This window comes from Medicago truncatula, chromosome 3 (genome assembly GCF_003473485.1).
Source record: "Medicago truncatula cultivar Jemalong A17 chromosome 3, MtrunA17r5.0-ANR, whole genome shotgun sequence".
Lineage (NCBI taxonomy): Eukaryota > Viridiplantae > Streptophyta > Magnoliopsida > Fabales > Fabaceae > Medicago > Medicago truncatula.
The window spans coordinates 22,339,770-22,362,221 of NC_053044.1; the positions used below are offsets into that span (position 1 = coordinate 22,339,770).

At 33.4% G+C, this 22,452-nt stretch overlaps 1 protein-coding gene and 1 pseudogene across 1 annotated transcript; both read right to left on the minus strand.

Annotated features, from left to right (window-relative positions):
• The window catches only part of LOC25488934 (uncharacterized), a 67,107-nt pseudogene extending 51,031 nt beyond the window's left edge, over positions 1-16,076 (minus strand).
• On the minus strand, positions 1,381-21,019 carry LOC11407959 (probable disease resistance protein At4g27220). Its single transcript, XM_003599850.4, has 5 exons — positions 20,930-21,019; positions 3,330-6,236; positions 2,437-2,982; positions 1,798-1,936; positions 1,381-1,712 (listed from the first exon to the last, which is right to left on the minus strand). The coding sequence occupies exons 1-5, from the start codon at positions 21,017-21,019 to the stop codon at positions 1,381-1,383; spliced, it is 4,014 nt and encodes a 1,337-aa protein (XP_003599898.4).
• Positions 21,020-22,452: the final 1,433 nt, after the last annotated feature.

Below are 22,452 nucleotides of genomic sequence, written 5' to 3' on the forward strand. Positions count from 1 at the left end.
AAACGGTGGACAAAGTTTATGCTACACTTTTTCTAATGTTGAACCCTTCATTTCAACATATTTTGAAGCTCATTCCTTTCTTGCATAAAATGAAAACGTAAATTAGTTGCAACATATTTTGAAGTAGTATCTGAAGTAATATTTATTTCTTTAAATGTTTCATTTTTTATCTTTAATACACAATGAGGTGGTACTATATTACTTCATTGTATTTTATTAAGTTTCAAGTTCGATTCCTGAATAATTTTTGGCGATACTTACTCATCTTTAGGATTAGCTTCCCAATTATTGACATTGAAGTCCTAAGTGAATCGCTTCTCAATTGAAGTTTATCCATCACAGTGTAATTTAAAAATTCAGATGTAATAATTTCCAAAACACCTAACAAATGAGTACACTTCAACGAGTTCACTGTATTCGTCTTCCTACAATTTTGGTGTCATGAGCTCTGGGGTTCTTTGCACCAAACAGAAAAGGTTAACGTGCAATAACTAGTTTGGCTCACGGCCTGCTACATAAAAACAAGTACCTATAACACTGTGTGCTGGCTATGAACCATGGAGAATCCCTGCTAGACTTAAGTAAACAGTTTTCACTTGTCAAAGACGTCCATTGACAAATACTATATCACGTTTGAGGTTCCTATGAATTACCCGTGGATCATGTTCATGTAGATAAACAAGACCCTCTAACATTTGACGTGCCCAACTCTTTATTGGTAACATCTTTAGAAAAATATATAGCATTCCACTAGCAATTTCTTTTGTCAGAAACCTGCAAGTTCGAACCACGGTTTTAAGTAATTTCACACCCCACATCAATTATCATGAAAAGTCTTTCAAATATACGTTTAAGGGTCAACTTCAGTTCTAATTTTAACATTGAGACATCAACCATAAGTTCATAACCCATTGGATCCACTCCAGTAGAAAAAGTGTGCAGTTATACACATTAATTGATATTGCCTATCGATTTGAGATTATCCGACTCATATTACACCTTCAATAGCCATTATTAAATCATCTTTATAACTGGTTTGCAATCAGACCATCAAAATCAAAAATTGTGTTACGCAGTTGCTGCATAGCATCCAAATTCAACCCCAATTTAAGAAAACAAGACATAAATCATATAAAAGAAAACAATTGTAAATCACTTCGCATAATGATGTATTTCCATATATCAAATAACTCAGAATCACATTGCTCGTCCAACTCACATGATTTATTAATGAAATAAGAAATTAATACTTCATGACGAACATAACATACAACAATGAATAGGAATTTTATAAATACACATTCAGTTATATTGGTTTATTTCATTTGAGATGAGAAAAGGAGAAACTATCCTAGAAATAAATAACATTCGTTTAGAGTTTTAAGTCGGAATGTGTTTTGAGTCCAACAATCTTTTCAACACCATCCAATCTTGTAATAACTCAACAAATTCAGAATGGCTTGAACCTAACACATCCAACACATTATGCGTTTGGAGGAATTTCAATAGCTCAGCTAGGCAATTGTAGGCATAACCCTTGTATCTGTTACTCAATGAAGTGTCCTTTAAGAGAACTGAAGGATTCTTAACAAAGAAATCAGTCAACAAAGAAAAGTTCTCATAATTCAAATACTTCTCAGAGACTAGTTTCTCAAGCTCCCTCGCGACAAGCAAAGAAGAACTTAAATCTTCTTCTATATGAGAAGAGTCCCCTGAAAGTAGATGAAAGAATATAATTAATTAAGCCTCTTTGAGCACAGGAGAATTATTTAAAAATAAAACGAAGAAATAAAATACCTTCATAAGGCTTTGAAGGAAACTGACATGTAATAGAAGAGGGTCGTGTTTTGAAATTGACTGATTTTGAATGATTTGATGATGTTATTGTCTTGGCATTAGCCGATGAAGTTCCTTTTTCAACACTTATTTCGTTAACCTGCTTAAAATTAGAAGGATGTTTAAGACTGTAGTATAATTCAATTCATGGTTATAAAATGAGGCAAAAAGAATTCAGAAACAAAATTAAAGATATAAATAATAATGTTTCAAGCTTTTTTTTTTAACAAAAACAGTATCCTACTAAACGATACTGAACCGTACCAACTCCCTATACAAGTAAGTTTCGTAAGTGGAATACAACTCCTTTATTTCATCTGATAATAAGCTCAATAATGTAGGAACAATTTTAGCATTTCCAACATGAGAGTTTTTATTGGTACTCTGTGTAAGAAACAATTTAAGTTGAATTGCACGCATCGCCTAAAGAAAGGAACAAAACTATTGTCTCTCCTTATTCATTGGTACTCCGCTTAGTGTGTGTTTGTGTATATAGTGTGTGTATATATTGATCAAATACATAAATTTTTGTTCATCCGACATTTTCTTATATTAATAATTTCACAAACATTAATAAAAATATATAGAAAAGAGGGGTACCTTGATGGTTGTACGGTCATGATATCTTGAAATAGAAGAAGGAACAGTGAAATTACCAATAGGTTTAATATCAACCACGAAGCAATCATCGAGTTTAAGTACCGCCGAAGGTGGAAATGTTGTGCGATAACGTTTGGTACACATGCCGATTAAACTTGGAAGACTCCAGAGCTTGAGACATTCCAAAGCTGGAAAATGAATACGGGTCACCTCATTGTGATTTTGATGATCATCACTAGCTTTAATGTGTCCAACTATGTATTCCATTTTATCACAATTTTCAACGTTGAGCTCTTTTAAGTTTGGAAAGACATTGCCTCCACCAATGCTATCTCCAACGTCTAATATGATTTGCTCCAGTTCATCACAACTTCTAATAGTCAAGATCTCCCACAATACTTTTGGTGCAATAGACAAAATAAGCACTGATTTTATCTTTGAAACATTCACCAGTGTCATCACTTTAATATGACATGCGATATATGATGTTGGTCTTGAAAGCCATTGAGCATGTTCCCATATGTTAAGACAGTATGAAATCGATTCCTATCATATAATCCAAATAAAAAAGGAACTTAAATCAAGCTAAATAATTCCTTAGTGTAATGAATTGAATGCAAACATACAACTTTTTTTCTCTCACAATTTAGAATAAACACAATCAATTTAATGATCAAACCATTTTATGTGCTTGTTTAAGATTATCTACACATATAAGTGAAATATACCGATTTCACCGTTTCTGATTAATTTATTTGAATATTCCCATAATAATTTTGAATGTTTATTATCTCTTACTTTATTTTCTCTAAAACAAAACTCTTAGTTTATTTTAAAATTGGGGTAGTTGAAAAGTATTATAAAAGGATAACGGAAAAATATGAGATGGTTACCAATGAGAATATGCTGGATTCGATAGGCTCCAGTTGTGGCTGTCGCATGGAAATGGAATTAGATGACCCTTCAATGGATGAAAGTGTGGAATGATAAGATTCTGGAAAAATATCAATGAAATTCGGAGAATCACCAATCATCATTTCTTTTAGTGAAGCAAATTTGAAATCTTGGTGTTGGCCAAATATGCATTTCAGCTTGTGACAACCATATATTGTGATAGTTTCTAGTAACAAAAGGTCTCCATCAGAGATAAATGGAAGTATAAATTGTAATTTGGGACAACTCTGAATATTGACAATTTTCAGCATTGGAAACATCACTGAGCTGCAACTCTTGTTATCTATATCACCATCCAGTATTTCTTCCCTTGTGTCATATTCCACTCTCCTTTCACATGTAATTATGTTTTCCAATATTTTGCAATCAATTATTTCCAAGCTCTCCAACAGCAGCAGGCTTCGAGATGTTGACAGGTCAAAAACAGAAACCAACGTTGGACATGATTTTAGGGTCATGTTCTTCAGATTGCGAAGATTTAGGCTGCATTTAGACAATGTTTGCAAAAGTTGACAGCACTCCATGGTTAGCTCCTCTAAATTGTTCATTGAATCAATTGAGATGGGACCATTGCATAATTCTTCCAAATTTTCCATTTCCTCAAGATGTAGTACAACCAACTTGGAGAAGACAGTTGGTACTTGAGAATCAATATGTTCAATGTATATGAGGTACTGTAGTTGTGAATCATATTTCAAATGAAGCTCAATTAGATCATTCATACCTTGATCTATAGGAACAATTTCTGGCATGAGATTTCTCCATCCCTTCTTAACTCTTTCCAACCGAAGAAGCTCTATTTTTTGCATCACATGCTTAAATGTTGCTTCTGTGAAATGATCATGGTGAAAAGACACACATTTTGACAGTGAATCATTCATCATACCGAAACCATCAGAGAGACGATACCTTTCCAATGCAGGTAAGGTTATTTCCTGACAAAAATTGTTAAAACTATGACAGAAGTACAATTCTTCAAGTGATGTGCATCTTTGGATAACTTCAATAGGATTGTTACTTCTAATTTCACATTTTTCCAAGTTCAACAGTCTCAGTTTCTTCAGTTTCTGAATTTCACATGGAAGTTCATCAATTTGACAGTGATCCAATTCAAGAGTCTCTAGACTTTGCAGGCTTCCCAAAATAGAGATGTTACCCAAATAGACTCTTTCAACTAATAGAGAACGAATATTCATCAATGAACTAATTGATTGTGGTAATGATAGAGTTGGCCGCTCCAGATTAATACTTTTATTTGATAAATTCAAAACACGAAGCCCTGAAATACTTCCCAAGAATGAAATGGGGATGTCCACAGTACCCCACATGTTCACGTGGAGAATTAGAATCTCAAGTTTAGACCCATAAAACTCAGATGAAAATAAATCCTTTAGATTCCCTTCGCATAACAAATATTTGATATTATTATCCCTTTCAACCAATGACTTTTGGTTTTTGTTCGAAAGATTTACTCTTTGAATAGCTTTGTTTGCTATCCATTGGGCTGCATTATGAACCAAGCCATGCATTTTCAGATCACCTTTTTTTGTCTCCAACAATAAAATTGAATCTAGGAGTTTTTTTGTTGCTGCAACTGCTTGACTTCGAGCATCTTTGTATTTGTCATAGCCTTCCCCATAAAGGCCGACTCCTATGCCAAACCTAGTTAGAATTTCATTTGAAATTTCTTCATCTTTTACGAATAGAGAACATAGGAGGAACAATTCTTTAGCTTTTTCATCCTTTAGATAATCATAGCTTAACTTCAAATATTTATAAATGTCAACCAAAACATCATCAACATCATCCATGGACGCATCCTTTTGTAAGGACTTCAAAGCAACATCCCACTTTTCTCGACTTAATTCGGCCCTCAAATTATTCCCGAGAACAGCAATTGCAATTGGCAATCCTTTGCATTCAGATGCAATTTGATGTCCCTTGTCTAGAATTCTTTTGGAGGAAATATCAGTTAGACGGGCATACCATTTGAACAAGATCCATGCCTCTTCTTCATCTAAGATATCAAGTTGAATTGTCTTTTTACAAGCCATTTTTTTGCATACCTCCAGATTGCGTGTGGTTACAAGAACTTTGCATCGTTTGTGATTGTCACTATTTGGAATCCCTATGACATCAAAATCAAGATTATCCCACACATCATCTAATATCACAAGAATTTTCTGACCATTGGTTAATCTGGTCAACAACTTTTTACACCGATCTGATTCACTGATATCCTCCAATTTCAGTCCTAAGAATTCAGCAATATAACATTGAATCTTTTTTATATCAGGAGAAAATGACACAGTTACACAGATGGCATACTCGAAATGCTTTGATCCGCGAAGTTGTTTAAATACTTGTTCTACCAATGTAGTTTTACCTATGCCCGCCATTCCTTGCAATACAATTATATAGTTATTCTCATCTTTTATTGCATCCAAAAGCTCTTTGTATTTCAACTCTCTGCTTTTAAAAGAAGTGTAATTTCCAGAATAAAACTCAATTTCTGGAAGACGACGACCAAATTCAACACTTTTTAGTTTCTTTGCCGTTTCTATCAGTTTTTCAATCACCTCTGTTTTTCCTGTCAGCTCCTCTCCCCTTTTACATCTCCATATACAATCAGGACAAAATCCAAAAAAACATCTCTTCTTTGTCTCGGTGTTCTCTTCAATGAGCTTATGCACCTGCTCTTGTAAAGATTTAGCATCAAATCGAATATTTGTCATTTCTGCTTCCAACTTCACCTTTTCTTTGTTGAATTCCTTAATAATGCACGTGAAGCAAAATACATAGCGTGATTTTTCTATTGCCTTGCTAAATAATTTCCCCATAAGTGTCTGCCAAAAAAGTTAATGTTATAATTAAAATATTATTCATTTTAAGAATATTATAACAACATTGATTAGATTTGAAAAATTAATACAATTTTTGAGTTCTCCAAATTAAATAGATTTTGTATTTGTGAAGAAAACTAAACCCCTCAAAACCCTCCCCTCTCAAAACACCTTAGTCTTGAAAAAAGCAATGTATCATGTGTGGTTGTAGTTTGTGTCTCGGTCGCTATTTCATCTGATTTTTTTTGTCTTTGTGTTTAGTGATTGGTGCTTCTCCGATTAGTCTTCCACTTACAGGTTATCTTGTGTTAGTTTTTTCCACTCCCTATTGGTTCTTCAGTTTGTTTGCACTGTCTTCCACTTACGGGTTATCTTGTGTTAGTTTTTTCCACTCCCTATTGGTTCTTCAGTTTGTTTGCACTGTCTTCCACTTACGGGTTATCTTGTGTTTGTTTTTTCCTCTCCCTATTGGTTCATGTATTTTATTACTCCACTCTCTATTGGTTCTTCAGTTTGTTTGCACCTTTCCATATTGGTTCTGATATTTGTTTGCTCTTCTTCCTATTGATTCTTTGGTTTCATTGATCCCTACTCTATTTATTCTTATGTTTGGTTCCTTCTATCTCTATTGGTTCTTTTGTTTGGCTGCTCATTTATTTATTTTGTTTGGTTTCATTTTGCTTTGTTTAATTTAGCTCAGTTTGATCGGTTCTGTTTGATTCACTTAGGTTATGTTTGGTTTTCTCTTATTTTATTTGTTTCGTTTGGTTTGTATCCAAAATTATTCATTTAGAAACTTGGTAGTTAAAAAAACTTTATGTTTAACATTGTTCCAAACGATGGAAATGCTCTTTCTCTCTCCTGAACCGTACTTCTCTGGTATCCTAACCACACTCCTAAAAATTGTGAAGCATTAAATACACTCACTAATTATTTCAAAAAAAATAAAAAATACACTCACTAATATGGAGTAGAAAAGTCATTTAAATAAGAAAAATGCTGGATGGTGCAAAATACTTTCGCACATTTCACGCGAAACATGTACCGATGTACGCACAATTGTTATATATTTTTGTTTTGATAAAAATTAGCTTAGTTATGCACCAGGAAAGAAAAAAAAAAAAAGCTTGTAGATTTATTTGAGTGTTGTTAATATTTACGGTGTACTCGGTGTTATTTATACTTTAGTTCAGAGAAGATAATTTGGATATGGTTCATAAGGTTTTAATTATTTTATTTTAATTGAATAATAATACAAATATTAATAATAATAAAGCTTGTTTGGTTAAAAATAGAGAACAATTGATACATTAGTTTATTGTGGATGACTTTATAGTTATCAGATAGCTGATAAACTAGCTTATAGATGATAGCGGATAAGTTAGCTGATTGAATTTGCAGTGTTTGGTAAAATTACGATTGAATTAACTTATAAATATAAAATGACATAAAACTGATATATTTAATTAATTTTATTTTTCAATTAAATTTGTAGGGGTAAAGTTGAGATAAATAATGATAAGATACAATCTTTAAAGTATAAGTTCTTAAATTAACTTATCAAAAAACATACATAAACTAAAAAAAATAAGTTAGAAGCTCGTGATAAAGTGACATTTATCAAACATATCTTTCTTCGGTGAAATGAGCTTATAAGATATAAACTATAAGCTTAAAATCATGTCTTATCAAACAGACCCTAAGAGTTAAACATGTTTAGTTTGTACAAAATCATGAGCTTTCACGTTTAATCCTTCGAAAAAAATTATTCCCTTTATTTACGTTTTATAAGGACTATGTTGAGGACTAAAAATATACATTTTCTTAAAAAGTTTTCAAAATCGAGGTTGTTCTCAAAAGTTACAATATTATGAATGACTAAAATAATCATTAAAATTTTATAGGGATTAAATTTAAAAACTTGTAATTTACAGGTCTAAAAAATATTTTATCCTAATATTTATAATAATTTTTTGAGAGGAATAATAAATATAATAATTTATGGATTTGGAAGTAACCTGGTGTTCATGCTTTTTCACTTGCGGATTTGTAAGGAACTTGCTTTTAATTGTGTTATCATGCTTGGCGGTATAGTAAGAATACAGGCTTTCGTGTGACTTGTGCGAAAATATTTCGTACCATCTAGCATTACCCTTTAAATAATAACTACACCTTAAAATTGTGATATTTTCTTATAAATAGGAACAACAAATTTTTCTGAAAATTTTCTTATATAACCATTTGAGCTTTTATATTTCTGTGTTCTTGTTAATCATTCTTTAGTGACATATTTTTAGTACTTTTTAGAAGTCGATTTGCATACATTTTAGCAATATTTTAGTCGATTTTTGTGATAACTCAAAGGAAGGATTATGGAAAGATTATTATGCACACAAGACCTTTGGAACTATGACAAATCACCCAAAATAGATAACTATATATGTGGTCGTGTTATATTTTTGTACATTGTGTATCAATGATCTCTTAGGATATGTTTGGGTGAAGGATTTAGGAGATGAAGGGAGGGAGAGCTTACTTTTCTTTTTTAAATTACAGACATTATAAAATGTTTTTTAGAAAATTGAATTAACAACATAATAAAATGATCATAAAATACTTCAAAAACACTTAATTTATTTGAGAAAAAAAAAACAATTTACATTGTTAGTAATTTAAAAAATAATAGTGAGCCTTACCCTCCCATCCCCTCATAAACCCTCAATCTAAGATATAGTCATACACACGTTTCGGTGACAAGAAATGTGACAAGGAATGAATAAAAGTAGAGTAGCCATCTATGTCTTCATGCGCGATACACACCAGAACACGTCGTGGAGCTTGGGAGAAAATCAGATGTCCAATTACATCTTCACGGGCGATGCATGAAAGGTCCTCTACTTCATGCATAATTGTTTACTAAATTTTAGGAAAGCATGCATCTATATACAGTTGTGACATTTTCTTCCCGGTTGCTTACTTTTTGACGACCAGAAGTTGAGGAAATTGATTCTCTAGAGCTAGGAGCGGCCAAAAACATCCATTAGGCATGGACTGTGATCACCCGGTGATATCATATTCATGTAATGCTTTTCAAACTTTTGTCTATGTTTATTTTTATTATTAATAGCTAGTTTTCTAACTTCTGTCTAGTTTGAATCATGTAATCCGTTGAGTACCTTTGAGTACCACAAGATTGTTTAGTTTTTTTTAGTTAATGTTTGCTCTTAATGATTTTAATGCATTTACAAATTAATGTTTGTAAATGGATCTAGGTCTTGAATGAATATTAATCCTAGATTAAATGTTCAATCAATAATAGATTTAATTAGACTTATTCTATTACCTCCTTTGTAACAATATTTTAAATGCATAATCAAACATTCAATGGTCACGAACTCTTCTAAGAAAATTGGGGATTTTAATAAGCAAATAGGGATATGAACAAGGAAATAGGTCATGGTTATTTTGTTCAAATGTCTTGAATCTAAGTAAATAACTATAGGTTGTGGACACAATTACTTAGTAGCGAAAGAGAAGTTAATCAAACATAACATAATCTCTTTTATCAATTTTTCTTCATCAATAGTAAATCAACTTGATCCCTGAGCATTCCCCCGATTTACATAACCTAATTAGAATCGTGTTGTTGAGTAGAAATCCCATTATCCTCTTATGGATACAAACTTATAAATACTATGACTCAGATGCCCGTTTATTAAACTTTCTAAGCCAGCCATCGTGTTTTTTTTTCTCTGTTGTTGGATATTATAGGTTAATTTCAACAAGGCAACTGAGATTTAGATTAAGATTTAAATTACTTCAATTTTTCTATATTTTAACTTCTTGTCTTTTGATTATTGTCTTTTATTTTCATAAAAACATGGAATTATAATTTTAAAAAAGGAACAATTTCTTATTGTCTTGATTTTGTGCAGTGATATTAAGGTATATATTTGTGTATGCGCATTAAAAGAGCAAGTAGAAAGCTGCTCCTTGATGAAGAAATCGAAAGGACTACAATAAAAACCCAATTGCATTCATTGTTTTTCGAATCCAATATGGAGTAAGTTCTAATGGGTGAAGGACAAATTGGGGGAAGATAACACACAGGTTCCAACCAGCAAGCTGCATAGACTTCGACATCAATAGAAATTTTCTCATAGACCTGAAGGACAACTAGAACGACATAGGGAGTTTACACGATCCAAATGAACAATTAAGCAAGTTCTACGAGACTTTTCAAAATTTCTACGCAGAGGGAATCACAAAGGATTAAAAAGGCTTCACGTTTTTCTAGTGTCTTTGATATGAAGAGAAAGAAACTGGATATTGGCTCTACCAAGTGATGATATCCAAACTCTGGAGCAATTCTTTCTAGTTACCAAGTTTATGGAAAAGAGGGCAGAGATAACAAATTTTGAGCACGATGATGCAAGGTCTATAAATGTGATGTTCTACGAAAGTTGCCAATATTGCTTCCAAGATATGGAATCACAAAAGATCAAAAGAGGCTTCAACTTTTTAAATGTATTAATTTAATATAAAAGCAAGGTTGTGGTTGTTGGTGTTAAAAATACCAATACAAAATAGAGAAAGAGAGAATAGGGAAAACAAAACGGCTAGGGTTTCATAGAATGTCAATAGCTTGCTATTACAAAATGTTATGAGAGAATATATAATAAACCTAATGGACTCTAACTTACTAATATAAAGGCCTAATAGCTTAAGCCCAATACTTTATTATCCAACAGTTGGCTCTCCAAAGTGGGATTATTTAAACTTGGGACGAGGTATAAGAGAAATTTCTAGAGTAGTTCTTTGTAGTTACCAAGTTTATGGAAAAGAGGTTAAAAATAACCAATGTTGGGAACGGTTATGTGAAAGCTCTTTGTGGCGTATGAGAAAAATTTAATGAAAATACTCACCCAAGGGCTGATGGCTCAAACTAGGATGTTGTTAGATGCCTCAGCTAGAGAAACTATGAAGACCAAGTCTGAGATGGAAGTCTAGGATTTACTTCAATACATGACCCATAATGAATATACCATGCCCTTAAAGATAATGGTGCAAAGAAGAAACATATCCTGGTATTAGATAGTCGCGATGCTTTGAACCTTTGATGGCAAATGTGGACAAGGAAACAAAGTGTCCTCTTATTTTGTGGTTGCCATTTCTTGTCACCATAAGAAGAAAAAAAACATCAATGTAGCGTTATGGAAGATTACACTCATATTAGATAATGACCATGTTGTATTTCATAGGACATAATAAGAGAGCGATAATGGAATCGCCCAATATTCTTTTCATTGATGAAAGGAAAGGACCATTAGGTGGAAATAATCAAGATAATGTGAAGATTAGACCTATGATGATGACTATGAAAAGAGAACCAAGAGAGTGAGAGTCATCAAGGAACGTTAAACTAAGAAGAACAGTCGAAGATGGTGTGACCGCTGATGAAATGAAAGTATGGAAGGACTACCAAATATTCTTGTGAGTGTTAGCATCTCCGAGAGAGATCAATTTTAATTAAAGGAGTCCACATCGCCCACATCGTTACTATTTGAAATTTCTGAAGAATTTACTTCAACTGAGACTTGAGCCAATGGAGGAGGAGTGACTATAGTTCAATAGAAGACACCAAGTTTCCATTCAAAGGAACCCATAAAAGAAATTCAATCCATGATGCTTTAGTGTTTCATGCTGCATTGGGGGTAGATTTATGGGAGAGATTAGATCCCGGATTCTTTAGTGTTCCATACTTTAATGTTATGGATTTATTGTGTAGCCACATGGGAAAGTTTAAGATGTAATCTTACAGGTGTACACTTCAATTTCCAGTCGACTTCAACAATATTTTGGAAATAGAAGATGAAAGTGATACAAAATTTCTATTCGGAGATTTTTTTTTCCACTGCAAAGCTCTTATCGATGTTTATAATATACGTGCAGAGGCTCTAAGTGCGACTAAAAATGATGCGATATGTCTAATTACCAAAATAACAACACAAGAAGAGGGAGGCAAAAATGAAGGGTGCAACAAATAAGAGCTAGAACAAAGAAGAGTGCACTGATACGGCTTAATCATCAAGCGTCAAGCTACAATCGTTAAATAAGCATTGCATGGGAGGTAACCCTTGATTTTTCAACAATTTTAAAATTTATTTTCTCCAAGACAATTTTATGTTGCCATGGTTATGTGATGTGACTAGTGACCTTTTTTACTTTTCAATAAATATTGCTTGTTCCATGAAATTTTCTGGTTTATTTAGTAACATCTCATATACTAGCTATCATTACTTTACGTTAAATCATGACCGGTGAGATACTTAAGCCTAAAAAATTTATCCATTGTTTACTGTTTTGATTCTGTTGAATGTAACCATCCATGTCTTAATTTCTTTAGTTTGCATTCATTCTCTAATAGCTTATCGGTTTTATACACACACACTGAGGTAAAGAGCCTTTTTTAAGCCACCCTTGCCCATAATCATCTTTTGCTAAACCTTTGAGCCTTCACACATTCCTCTCTTTTTTTTGGCGACAATTCACATTATAAGAAAAATTGACTTGAAGTTTTAAATCATGTTTATCCTCTTTGTAGTTAGGTATAAATATTAAATTACTTATCATGGTTAGACTTTAAGTTTGTGGTTGCTTCTAGAATTAGCCTAATTTAGGGGTGAGGTACTAGAGAATTAAGAGACATGTACCTGAATCGGTCTTTAAAAAAAATGACAAAATGAAAAAGATAGAACCATTGTCACCACAAATTATGGTATCTTCAAGAATTATATAGTTATTTTAGCACCCAATTTGAATGGCGTGATTTCACGGTAATTGTTGGTCTTTTGAATATAAGGATTTAGACCATCCACAATGGTGGATGCTTCATCTATTTAGCACCACATTAAATAGGCACCTCCATTGTTATGTATAATATATGGGTGCCTATGGAAGCACCCTCTCTCTCATCATTTTTTATGGGTCTCATTTAATAAATCTTAATAAAATAAATAAATGTTGTTAAAATGGAATGATATAAAATTATTTGTGGGACCTAGTTAATAATTATATTTATTTTGAGGTGCTGGGTTGGAGAAAAGTGATACTTATTAAGTATTACCGTAAAATGAACGATGTGGGCATACGAAATAAATGTAAGCACCTAATTTATGGCTCTCTGTTGTGGATGTTCTTATAGTGGATATCTAAATCCAACTTTCACCTACTTTCTCAAATTTATCCATCCTTTAACTAATTCATGTTATAATTCTTAAAGTACTCTACCTCAAAAAAAAAAAAAAAAAAAATCTTAAAGTACTCTAAAAATGTGTATTGTATTAACTTTGATTCTTTGTTTAGAATAAGAGATCACTCTTACTGAATGAAGAGAGGATCAATGATGTTGGAAAAAAAATGTGTTTATCTATCATCGATGTGATCATTTCTTTTGACCTACTGGATTGAAGTCTAGAAAGCTAAAGGTTATCTAAGCAGGAAAATGCAATAGAAACCGGTGACTCCATTACCAAAAGACTTTTTTGGAATTTCTCTCACTCAAAGAGGTTTGTTCTTTTACGGTAAATTTTTATCTTAAAAGTTAGTTACTTAAGGGTAAACAACAGTTCAAGTGTAGGGTTGTGATGACATATCATCAAATTATCTTCTTAGTGACTTTTAGTAGTCATTTTGCATTCATTTTAACATGTATCTATGATTTTAGTTGTTTTTTAAAAAAAATGAAAGGAAGGAACATGGAAGGAAAAAAATGAAAGGAAGGAACATGGAAGTAGTAAAGTGCACAAAAGGCTTTAGAGGGACGACAGATGACCCAAACTAGACACTTTTGTGGTCGTACTATACTTATTACATGATGTATCAAGTGATCTCATGGGGTATAGTCACTACAAACATTTGAGTGAGGAGAAATGGGACAAGTATAATGAAGAAAAGCATATGATTCATCTACTTCTTCATGTGTGACGCCCACTAAAAGCTGCACATCACGCAACTTGGGAGCAAATCAGATTACCATTTACGTCTTCATGCACTACTAAAAAAAGCAAAATTAGCGAGGGAAATTAGTGACGGAAAAAATGAAATTCCTCACAAATTTTTTGGTCGCAAAATTTAGTGACGGAATTAGAGAGGGATTTTATGTTTTCCCTCACTAAATATCCCTCACTAATTTTTGTTTTTTTTAGTAGTGATGCGCGATGAGCACAAGGTCATGCGCGACGCACATAACCGTTTTCTGATATTGAGGGAGTTTGGATCTATAAATATATACGACCTTTTCTTCACAAATACATATTTTTTTATGATCTAAAGCTGATAAAATATATTCTAGAGGGCTAGGAGCTGCCGTAAACATCAAGGAGGCAAAGATTCATCGTCCAGTGAACCTATGTATTACTTTCATAAACTTATGTGGTGTTATTACATAGATTACATAATAAAACAAGCACTAATTAAAGATACATTTCTAAGGTGATATATAAGCAAAAACAAAATATAAAATAAAAGGAAACTATATGATTGTTTTTTACCTTATTTGCAGTACTTTCAGCGTATGCTCACGTTGAATGAACAATTATTCTTTCTCCAATGAGTGCTCACTTCAAATCAAGTTCTGCAGAAAACAAAAAGATGTAGAGACTACATATATAGATCAATCATAATTCATAATAGTTTAATATGATTTTAAACTTAACTTGCTTACATAAAATACATAATATATTCAGACGTTTTTATTTATTTGTCGAAAATATAAATTGTATAACGTGTTTAGTTCTTTTTCTTTAGAATACCAGTCATAAATTTTATTTAAAAATTGGCAAATAAAAAGTAGTATTCTACGCGTCCAAAACAAATGTATTTATTTCTGTCTCTACACTTGGCCTTCCAAATTAGAGAGAAAGGAGGGTTGAATTCATTTGGTTTAAAAAGTATAGGTAAGCTTGCTTACAAAGATTGTATTGTCTGCATATTGAAGATATGAAACCACATCTTTCCAATTCCCCACCTTAAAAGTAAAATACTTTTAAGTAGTCTGGAGACACTGTCTTATTCATAAGAGTATCAAGATGAACTAAAAAGGAGCCAACGGGTCCTCTGTTTCAAACCCCTTCTAATATCTACTTGTTGGTGTAAGCTTTAAAGGCAAAAATAATCTATGTTTTTATTTTTTTGACAGAAAAAATAATCTATGTTTAAACTTAATAATTGTTTCATGACTGTTTATTTATTGATTTTGTTTGTTGTCAACACAATAAAGTCGTTATAATAGTAACTTTGCTTAATTGAACGTCAAGTGTTGTAACATCCCAACTTTTGCAGCTTGAAAGATTTTCACTTATGTTGTTGGCATTTAATTTATCTATATCTTGATAATTATAATAGAGATTTAATATTTTTTTTGTGTTTTAAAAATTTTCATTTAAATTTTTAAAGGTTTTAAAAGAGATAATTATTTCTAAGCAACGTATTAGAATGTGTCATAGAGTTTATATAGAAAACGAGGGAGTACTAAATTTTGGTGTGGTGGGGAAGAAAATACAATATCTTAAGAGCTGGCTGCAAATAATTTTTTACTTTTTTAGGGGAGCAAAAGCAACAGAAAAATTTATGGTCCAAAAGAAAAAGAAGGGATCGTGTAAAGTAAAGCTACAACTTGATCAATCATAAAAAATAAAAAAAAATAATATAATTGTTTGTTACCTTATTTCAGCGTATGAACAATCTTTCCCTTTCTCCAATCTGAAATTCCAAGTTCTGCAGTGTTCAAAAGCAGCAGAGATTATTTAACAATTTTTTCTTTCTTTTTTGATTTCTTACAACTGATTTTTTCTTTATAAAAATAATTCTTGTACAGACAAATTTATACTCCAAAAAATAGAAGAAGAACCGATGGAATAAAGATAAATATAAATCCTGTAAGCAACCTTCTTAGTATATTATTACAAGACGTAAAGTACATTGAAAAGAAAAGAAAAGAATCAAATTATAAATCTTAAAAGGCCGACAGAACTTCTTTAAGTTTAACCATCCTTTTATGGATTGGTAATTTATGTTTCACTTTTTCTGAGTTAGTGTTACAGTTTGTTGTTAGCCTTTGATTTATAGCTTTTGTTGTAATTTGTCATCATTTATGTTACATTTTATGACCATATGAATCACAAATTTTACATCACGCCTTACATTCAAGATGAATAACTCAATATTGAGTTTACGAATTCGAAACATTGCTCTTGAACATGGACATTGTTGCGAAATACTACATCCGGTCACATTTATAAACAAAAAACAAATTTTTAAATACATTGAATAATTAATGTATCTTGTCACATTTATAGGTCAGATACATTAATTATTCAATAAACCTAAAAACTTGTTTATTGCTTATAAATGTGACCGAAGAGAGTATTAAATACTCTAGTTTTAAGGTTATTGGATTTGAGAATTTAGATTTAAGGAAGAATAAGTTAAGAGAGAAGCGAAGTGTACATCTTTTTGTGAATATTATCATTATTAAAATGTGGCTACAACCAAATAATTGGATTAAGTGGTCAATGAATTTTAATGAAGGAAACGTCGTTTGGAAAAACTCGAGTTTAATTTTTGAATAGAACAATTCTTGATCAAACTGTATTGACCTCACGAGTTAAGTTTGGATTACCTATGCCCTTTTCCTTGAGAACCGAAACTTGTTAAAGGACCAATCTAGAATAATGGTCAAACTTAAAGAACTACGCAGATTTTTATTTCTCTCCTTTCTTTTTATTGTACTTGTCAATAAGAATAATATTCTCATTTATTTATTGTTTTTAAAGATCAACATAATTTTTTTTTGACAAAAAATCAGCACAATATTACTTATTGTTTTATCAATAATATGTCCAAAAATAGTCAAAGTTATAATAAGAAAAAAATACAGAATAAAAAATACACAAAATTTATAGATTTTAGGTTAAATTGTATATTTGAACACTTAACTTATTTGTTGTTTTTATTTTAGTCCCCTAATTAAATGAGGTTACATTTTGGTCCTTTAACTTATTAGCCAAATAAATCATTTATGTTAAGTTTTATGAAAAAATGTTAATCTTCCTCCCTTCCCTTCATGAGATTCAGCATCCAACCCAAAATTCCAGAAAATTCATCTACTTCATCATCTGCCTTCACCATCAAACTAAAAAAAAAACACTCAACAAACCTAATAATCCAAGTTAAACTTTAATCCTTATTTATTAATTTTGTTAGGTCTGCAGCAATTTAACTTAATTTTTTCCCGCTAATTTGCTTTATTAGGTTTGCAATTATTTAACCTAACAAATCCCATATAAAAAAAAGCATCGCACCAATTTCATTCATATCCTCCTACCATTTTTTGTACACTTTCTTTTTTAAGGAAATATTTTGTACACTTATTTAATACTAAAAAAAATGCATCCTTCCTTATTTATTAATTTTGTTAGGTCTGCATCAATTTAACCTAATTTTTTCCCGCTCATTTGCTTTATTAGGTTTGCAATGATTTAACCTAACAAATTCCATCTTAAAAAATGAATCGCACCAATTTCATTCATATCCTCTTGCCTTTTTTTTTTTTAAGGAAATTTTTTTTACACTTATTTGATGTTGCACGTTTGGTCTCGAAACTATGAGCATATCAATGATCACGTTTGATGCCTTCTATCTTATACTTTTTTTTTGACAATTTTTTGTACACTTTCTTTTTTAATGAAATATTTTGTACACTTGTTTAATACTAAAAAAATGCATCGCACCAATTTCATTCCTATCCTTTTGCCTTTTTTTTGACAATATTTTGTACACAATACTAGACAAATTCATTGCACTAATTTCATGCCTTTTTTTTTTACAATATTTTGTACTTTTTTTTTAAAATCAATTTCATGCCTTTATTTCATTCCTATCTTGTTGCCTTTGTCAGCTGCGATACGGTCAAGACGGGAAATAGTTTTCACAGCTGCTTCAAGTGGTATAGCTGCATTATTAATACCAGGAGGTAGAACCGCACATTCGAGATTTGGCCTTCCCTTTATTATCGATGAATGCTCCACTTGTAATGTCAAACCTTATACCCCGTTGGCTCAATTGGTAGTCCAAGCAAGATTAGTAATATGTGACGAGGCTCCGATGATGCACAAATTTTTCTTTGAAGCACTTGATCGTTCTTTCAGAGATGTTACGAAGGAGATGGACAAGAGAAACAAATACATCCCTTTTGGAGGTAAAGTCATTGTATTTGGTGGAGATTTTAGGCAGATATTACCTGTAATTCGTAAAGGCACAAGACCAAAAGTCGTTCATGCTACTATCAATTCCTATTTGGTGGATCGCTTATATCTTAGTTTATATATCAATTTATGCAGATGGTGGCGGAAATAGAGTTTTTGTAGAAAATGAGGTTTTCAATATTGTGTCTACATCTCCGACAACAAAGCATCTGCAATTGTTTTCTGTTATGCACTAAAAACACAGATGCAGCAGGAAAATCTGTCCAATAACATAGCTTATAGTTCTAAAAAAGTGGAGGACCCGGTACATCTAAGGCTTTGTTTGCGAGTTGGGTTTTGGAGGGGGAGGGAGGGGAAGGAAAGGTTTATGGAGAGGTAAACCTTTGTTTGCGAGTTTAAAAAAAAAACAAGGGAAAGGATTTGGGGGGTTTTGAAGGGCTTCATTTGTCCAATTTTAAAGTTCCCCCAAATTGGAGGGTTAAACATACAAATTGACAATTTTGCCCTCATGAACATGGAAACAAAGCATTGAAAATGATGTATATCTATTCACAAAATCTGAGTCTTCACAATACTGAGATAGAGTTATTTATACTATATATAAGCTTAACTATAGTTAGTTATTTAACTATAACTAACTGTAACTTCCATAACAGTCAAAACAGTTAGTTAGTTCGTTACTAGACTATGAGCTAATATCTAATCACACTTTAACAGAGCTATAATCAACATTTTGCTTCCTCGAAATCTAAATTACGTGAAGAAAAAACCAATATTGTCATATTAAGTTAAACTAGAACTTGCTACAATATATTGGATGATTGTCCAAGATAATCTAGTTTACAATGATGATACATCTATAATATTAAAACTTTTATAAGAAATTAAGAAAAAGAGATGACAATTACTTCACATCCACTATTAGTATTTGAAGAAATTAATGGAAGAAACTTTAATATAAGCTTGGAAATTTATGTGTGTTGCGAATTCGATGAAAAATTACACCAATAACAAACTTGATGTGTGGAGCAAGGGATAATCAGGCAACCAAAATCAAAGTGTATGGAACAATTATAAACACAAGCCAAAAGTAGAAAACAACAGCGAGAGAGAAAGAAGAGAGAACACAAAAGAATTCGTTGACCAAGTTCGGTCCAAATTGACCTAGTCTAGGGGAGAGAGCAGCTCTCCGTTCCACTATATGATGAGTAACGTTACAAAAGGGAAATCAATAGGTTACAAGAATAAGTCTCCCGCCTAATTCTACCCAAAGTCCCAGCCTCTTCCCGTAACCAAGAGACTCAATCCTAATAGTGTTTCCCAAGGTGAATCAACCCTCAAACCCTAGTGTTTGTTCCAAAGAGACAAACTCTATACAAACCCTAGTTTTGTTGTTGCCATTCTAAACCCTTGTTTGAGCCCCCTCTATCTCTCAAGTTTACTATGATACAAGGTCTATATTTATAGTAAAAGTCTCGCTTAAAATTTGAAACAAATCTGCACCCAAAAATACGTTTCTGTTATTCGCCGCCACTATGCGACCCCATCGTGCCACGATTTTTCCTATGCCTTGCCTCAAAACTGAAACCTCCAATCGTGCCACGTTGCCCAGCCATCGTGCCACGATTTTGCAGAAACCTGATTTTAAGTTAACTCTCACAATTCTCCACCTTGACTTTAAATCAGGGATGATGCCAATCATCAACCACCTTGCTGCTCTTTCCCTTGCTTCCCACTACACCAAGTAGCTCCACAAGTTTACACCTCCACCCCTTCAGCCATCGGAATGTCTTCCACCTTCTCGAAGGTCCTTGCAGTCCAACTAGGCTAGGAATTTTAGGTAGTTCCACAAGCATTCACCTTAACCTCTTCAGCCATCGGAACGTCTTCCGTCTTCTCGAAGAGTCCTTGCAGTCCAACTACACTAGGAGTTTTATGTAGTTCCACAAGCATTCACCATAATATCTTCAACACAGGACATCTCCCGCTCCCTTGAAGATCGCCTTGCATCCAATCACCCTTGGCCTTCTTTTAGGGTAATCCCGCAAGCCGTGCTATACATTCTTCAACCTCCAGAATGCCTTCCGTCTTCATGAAGAAATCCCTTGCTCACCATAGAGCATGGCACCCAAGGTCCTCCATAGTCGTACCATTACCGGTGTGTTAAATTCCACCTCATGCTGAGCGTACTCTACCTCAACTAGAAAATGCGTACATCCCACTATGTCTTCAACCTTCAAACTCCACCTCAACAGGTAGATCATGAGTATTTTTGCCTCCGCCTCTCCAGACTGATCATGAGTATTCTTACTACCGCCTCTCCAGGCTGATGTTGAGTGTTTAACGTCTCTCTAGACGACCACCGCTCCACTAGACATCAATCTCAAGGTGAGACACATCACCTTCTTCATCCTCCAAACAACACCACACCATCAGAGCACCCGCATCCTCATAACCCTCAGAGACAATTTGTGCGGAGTTACCATTAATCTCCGGACAATCCTTCTTGAAATGACCCATCTTGTGACAGTTAAAGCATTCAGACTTTGACTTGTTACCACTCTTTCTCCGGTTACCTCTACCTCCACCATTCCCTCTTGAGACACTTAGGCCTTCACCGTGTTCATGATCTCTCAAGTCCTTGGACTTGGTCAACTCCTTGGTTCTCAAAGCCGCTTGAACTTCTTCCAAGGTAACAGTGCCTTCTTTGCCATAGAGCATGGTATCTTTGAACGATTCAAAAGATTTCGTAAGAGCACACAACAAGAGTATAGCTTTATCCTCATCCTCAAGTTGCACCTCAATATTCTCCAAGTCATCAAGGATTTTGTTGAACTCCGTAAGTTGCTCCATGATGGCCTTTGACTCAACCATCCTGAATAAGTAGAGTTGTTGCTTTAGGAATTGCCTATGAGCCAAAGACTTTGTCATATACAAAGATTCCATCTTTGCCCACATTGATGCCGCGGTTGGTTCCTTTGCTACTTCTCTCAAAACTTTATCCCGAGGCGCAAGACAATGGCACTCCTGGCCTTGTCCACCATCTCGGTCTTCTCCGCTCGTGACATGGTGACCGGTAACGAACCTTCACCCTTCAAAGCTTTCTCACACTTTTGCTGTATTAACACCGCTTCCATCTTTACCTTCCATAACCCAAAATCGTTATCTCCGGTAAACTTCTCAATATCCCACTTCGAACCCATGGTACTTGATTATCCTTTGACCCTTGCCCCACGGTGGGCGCCAATTGTTGGGAATTCGATGAAAAATCACACCAATAACAAACTTGATGTGTGGAGCAAGGGATAATCAAGCAACAAAAATCAAAGTGTATGGAACAATTGTAAACACAAGCCAAAAGTAGAAAACAACAGCGAGAGAGAAAGAAAAGAGAACACAAAAGAATTTGTTGACCCAGTTCGGTCCATATTGACCTAGTCTAGGGGAGAGAGCAGCCCTCCGTTCCACTATATGATGAGTAATGTTACAAAAGAGAAATCAATGGGTTACAAGAATAAGTCTCCCGCCTAATTCTACCCAAAGTCCCAGCCTCTTCCCGTAACCAAGAGACTCAATCCTAATAGTGTTTCCCAAGGTGAATCAACCCTCAAACCCTAGTGTTTGTTCCAAAGAGACAAACTCTATACAAACCCTAGTTTTGTTGTTGCCATTCTAAACCCTTGTTTCAGCCCCCTCTATCTCTCAAGTTTACTCTGATACAAGGTCTATATTATAGTAAAAGTCTCGCTTAAAATTTGGAACAAATCTGCACCCAAAAATACGTTTCTATTGTTCGCCGCCAGCGCACCATCGTGCCACGATGCGACCCCATCGTGCCACGATTTTTCCAGTGTCTTGCCTCAAAACTGAAACCTCCAATCGTGCCACGTTGCCCAGCCATCGTGCCACGATTTTGCAGAAACCTGATTTTAAGTTAACTCTCACAATGTGCT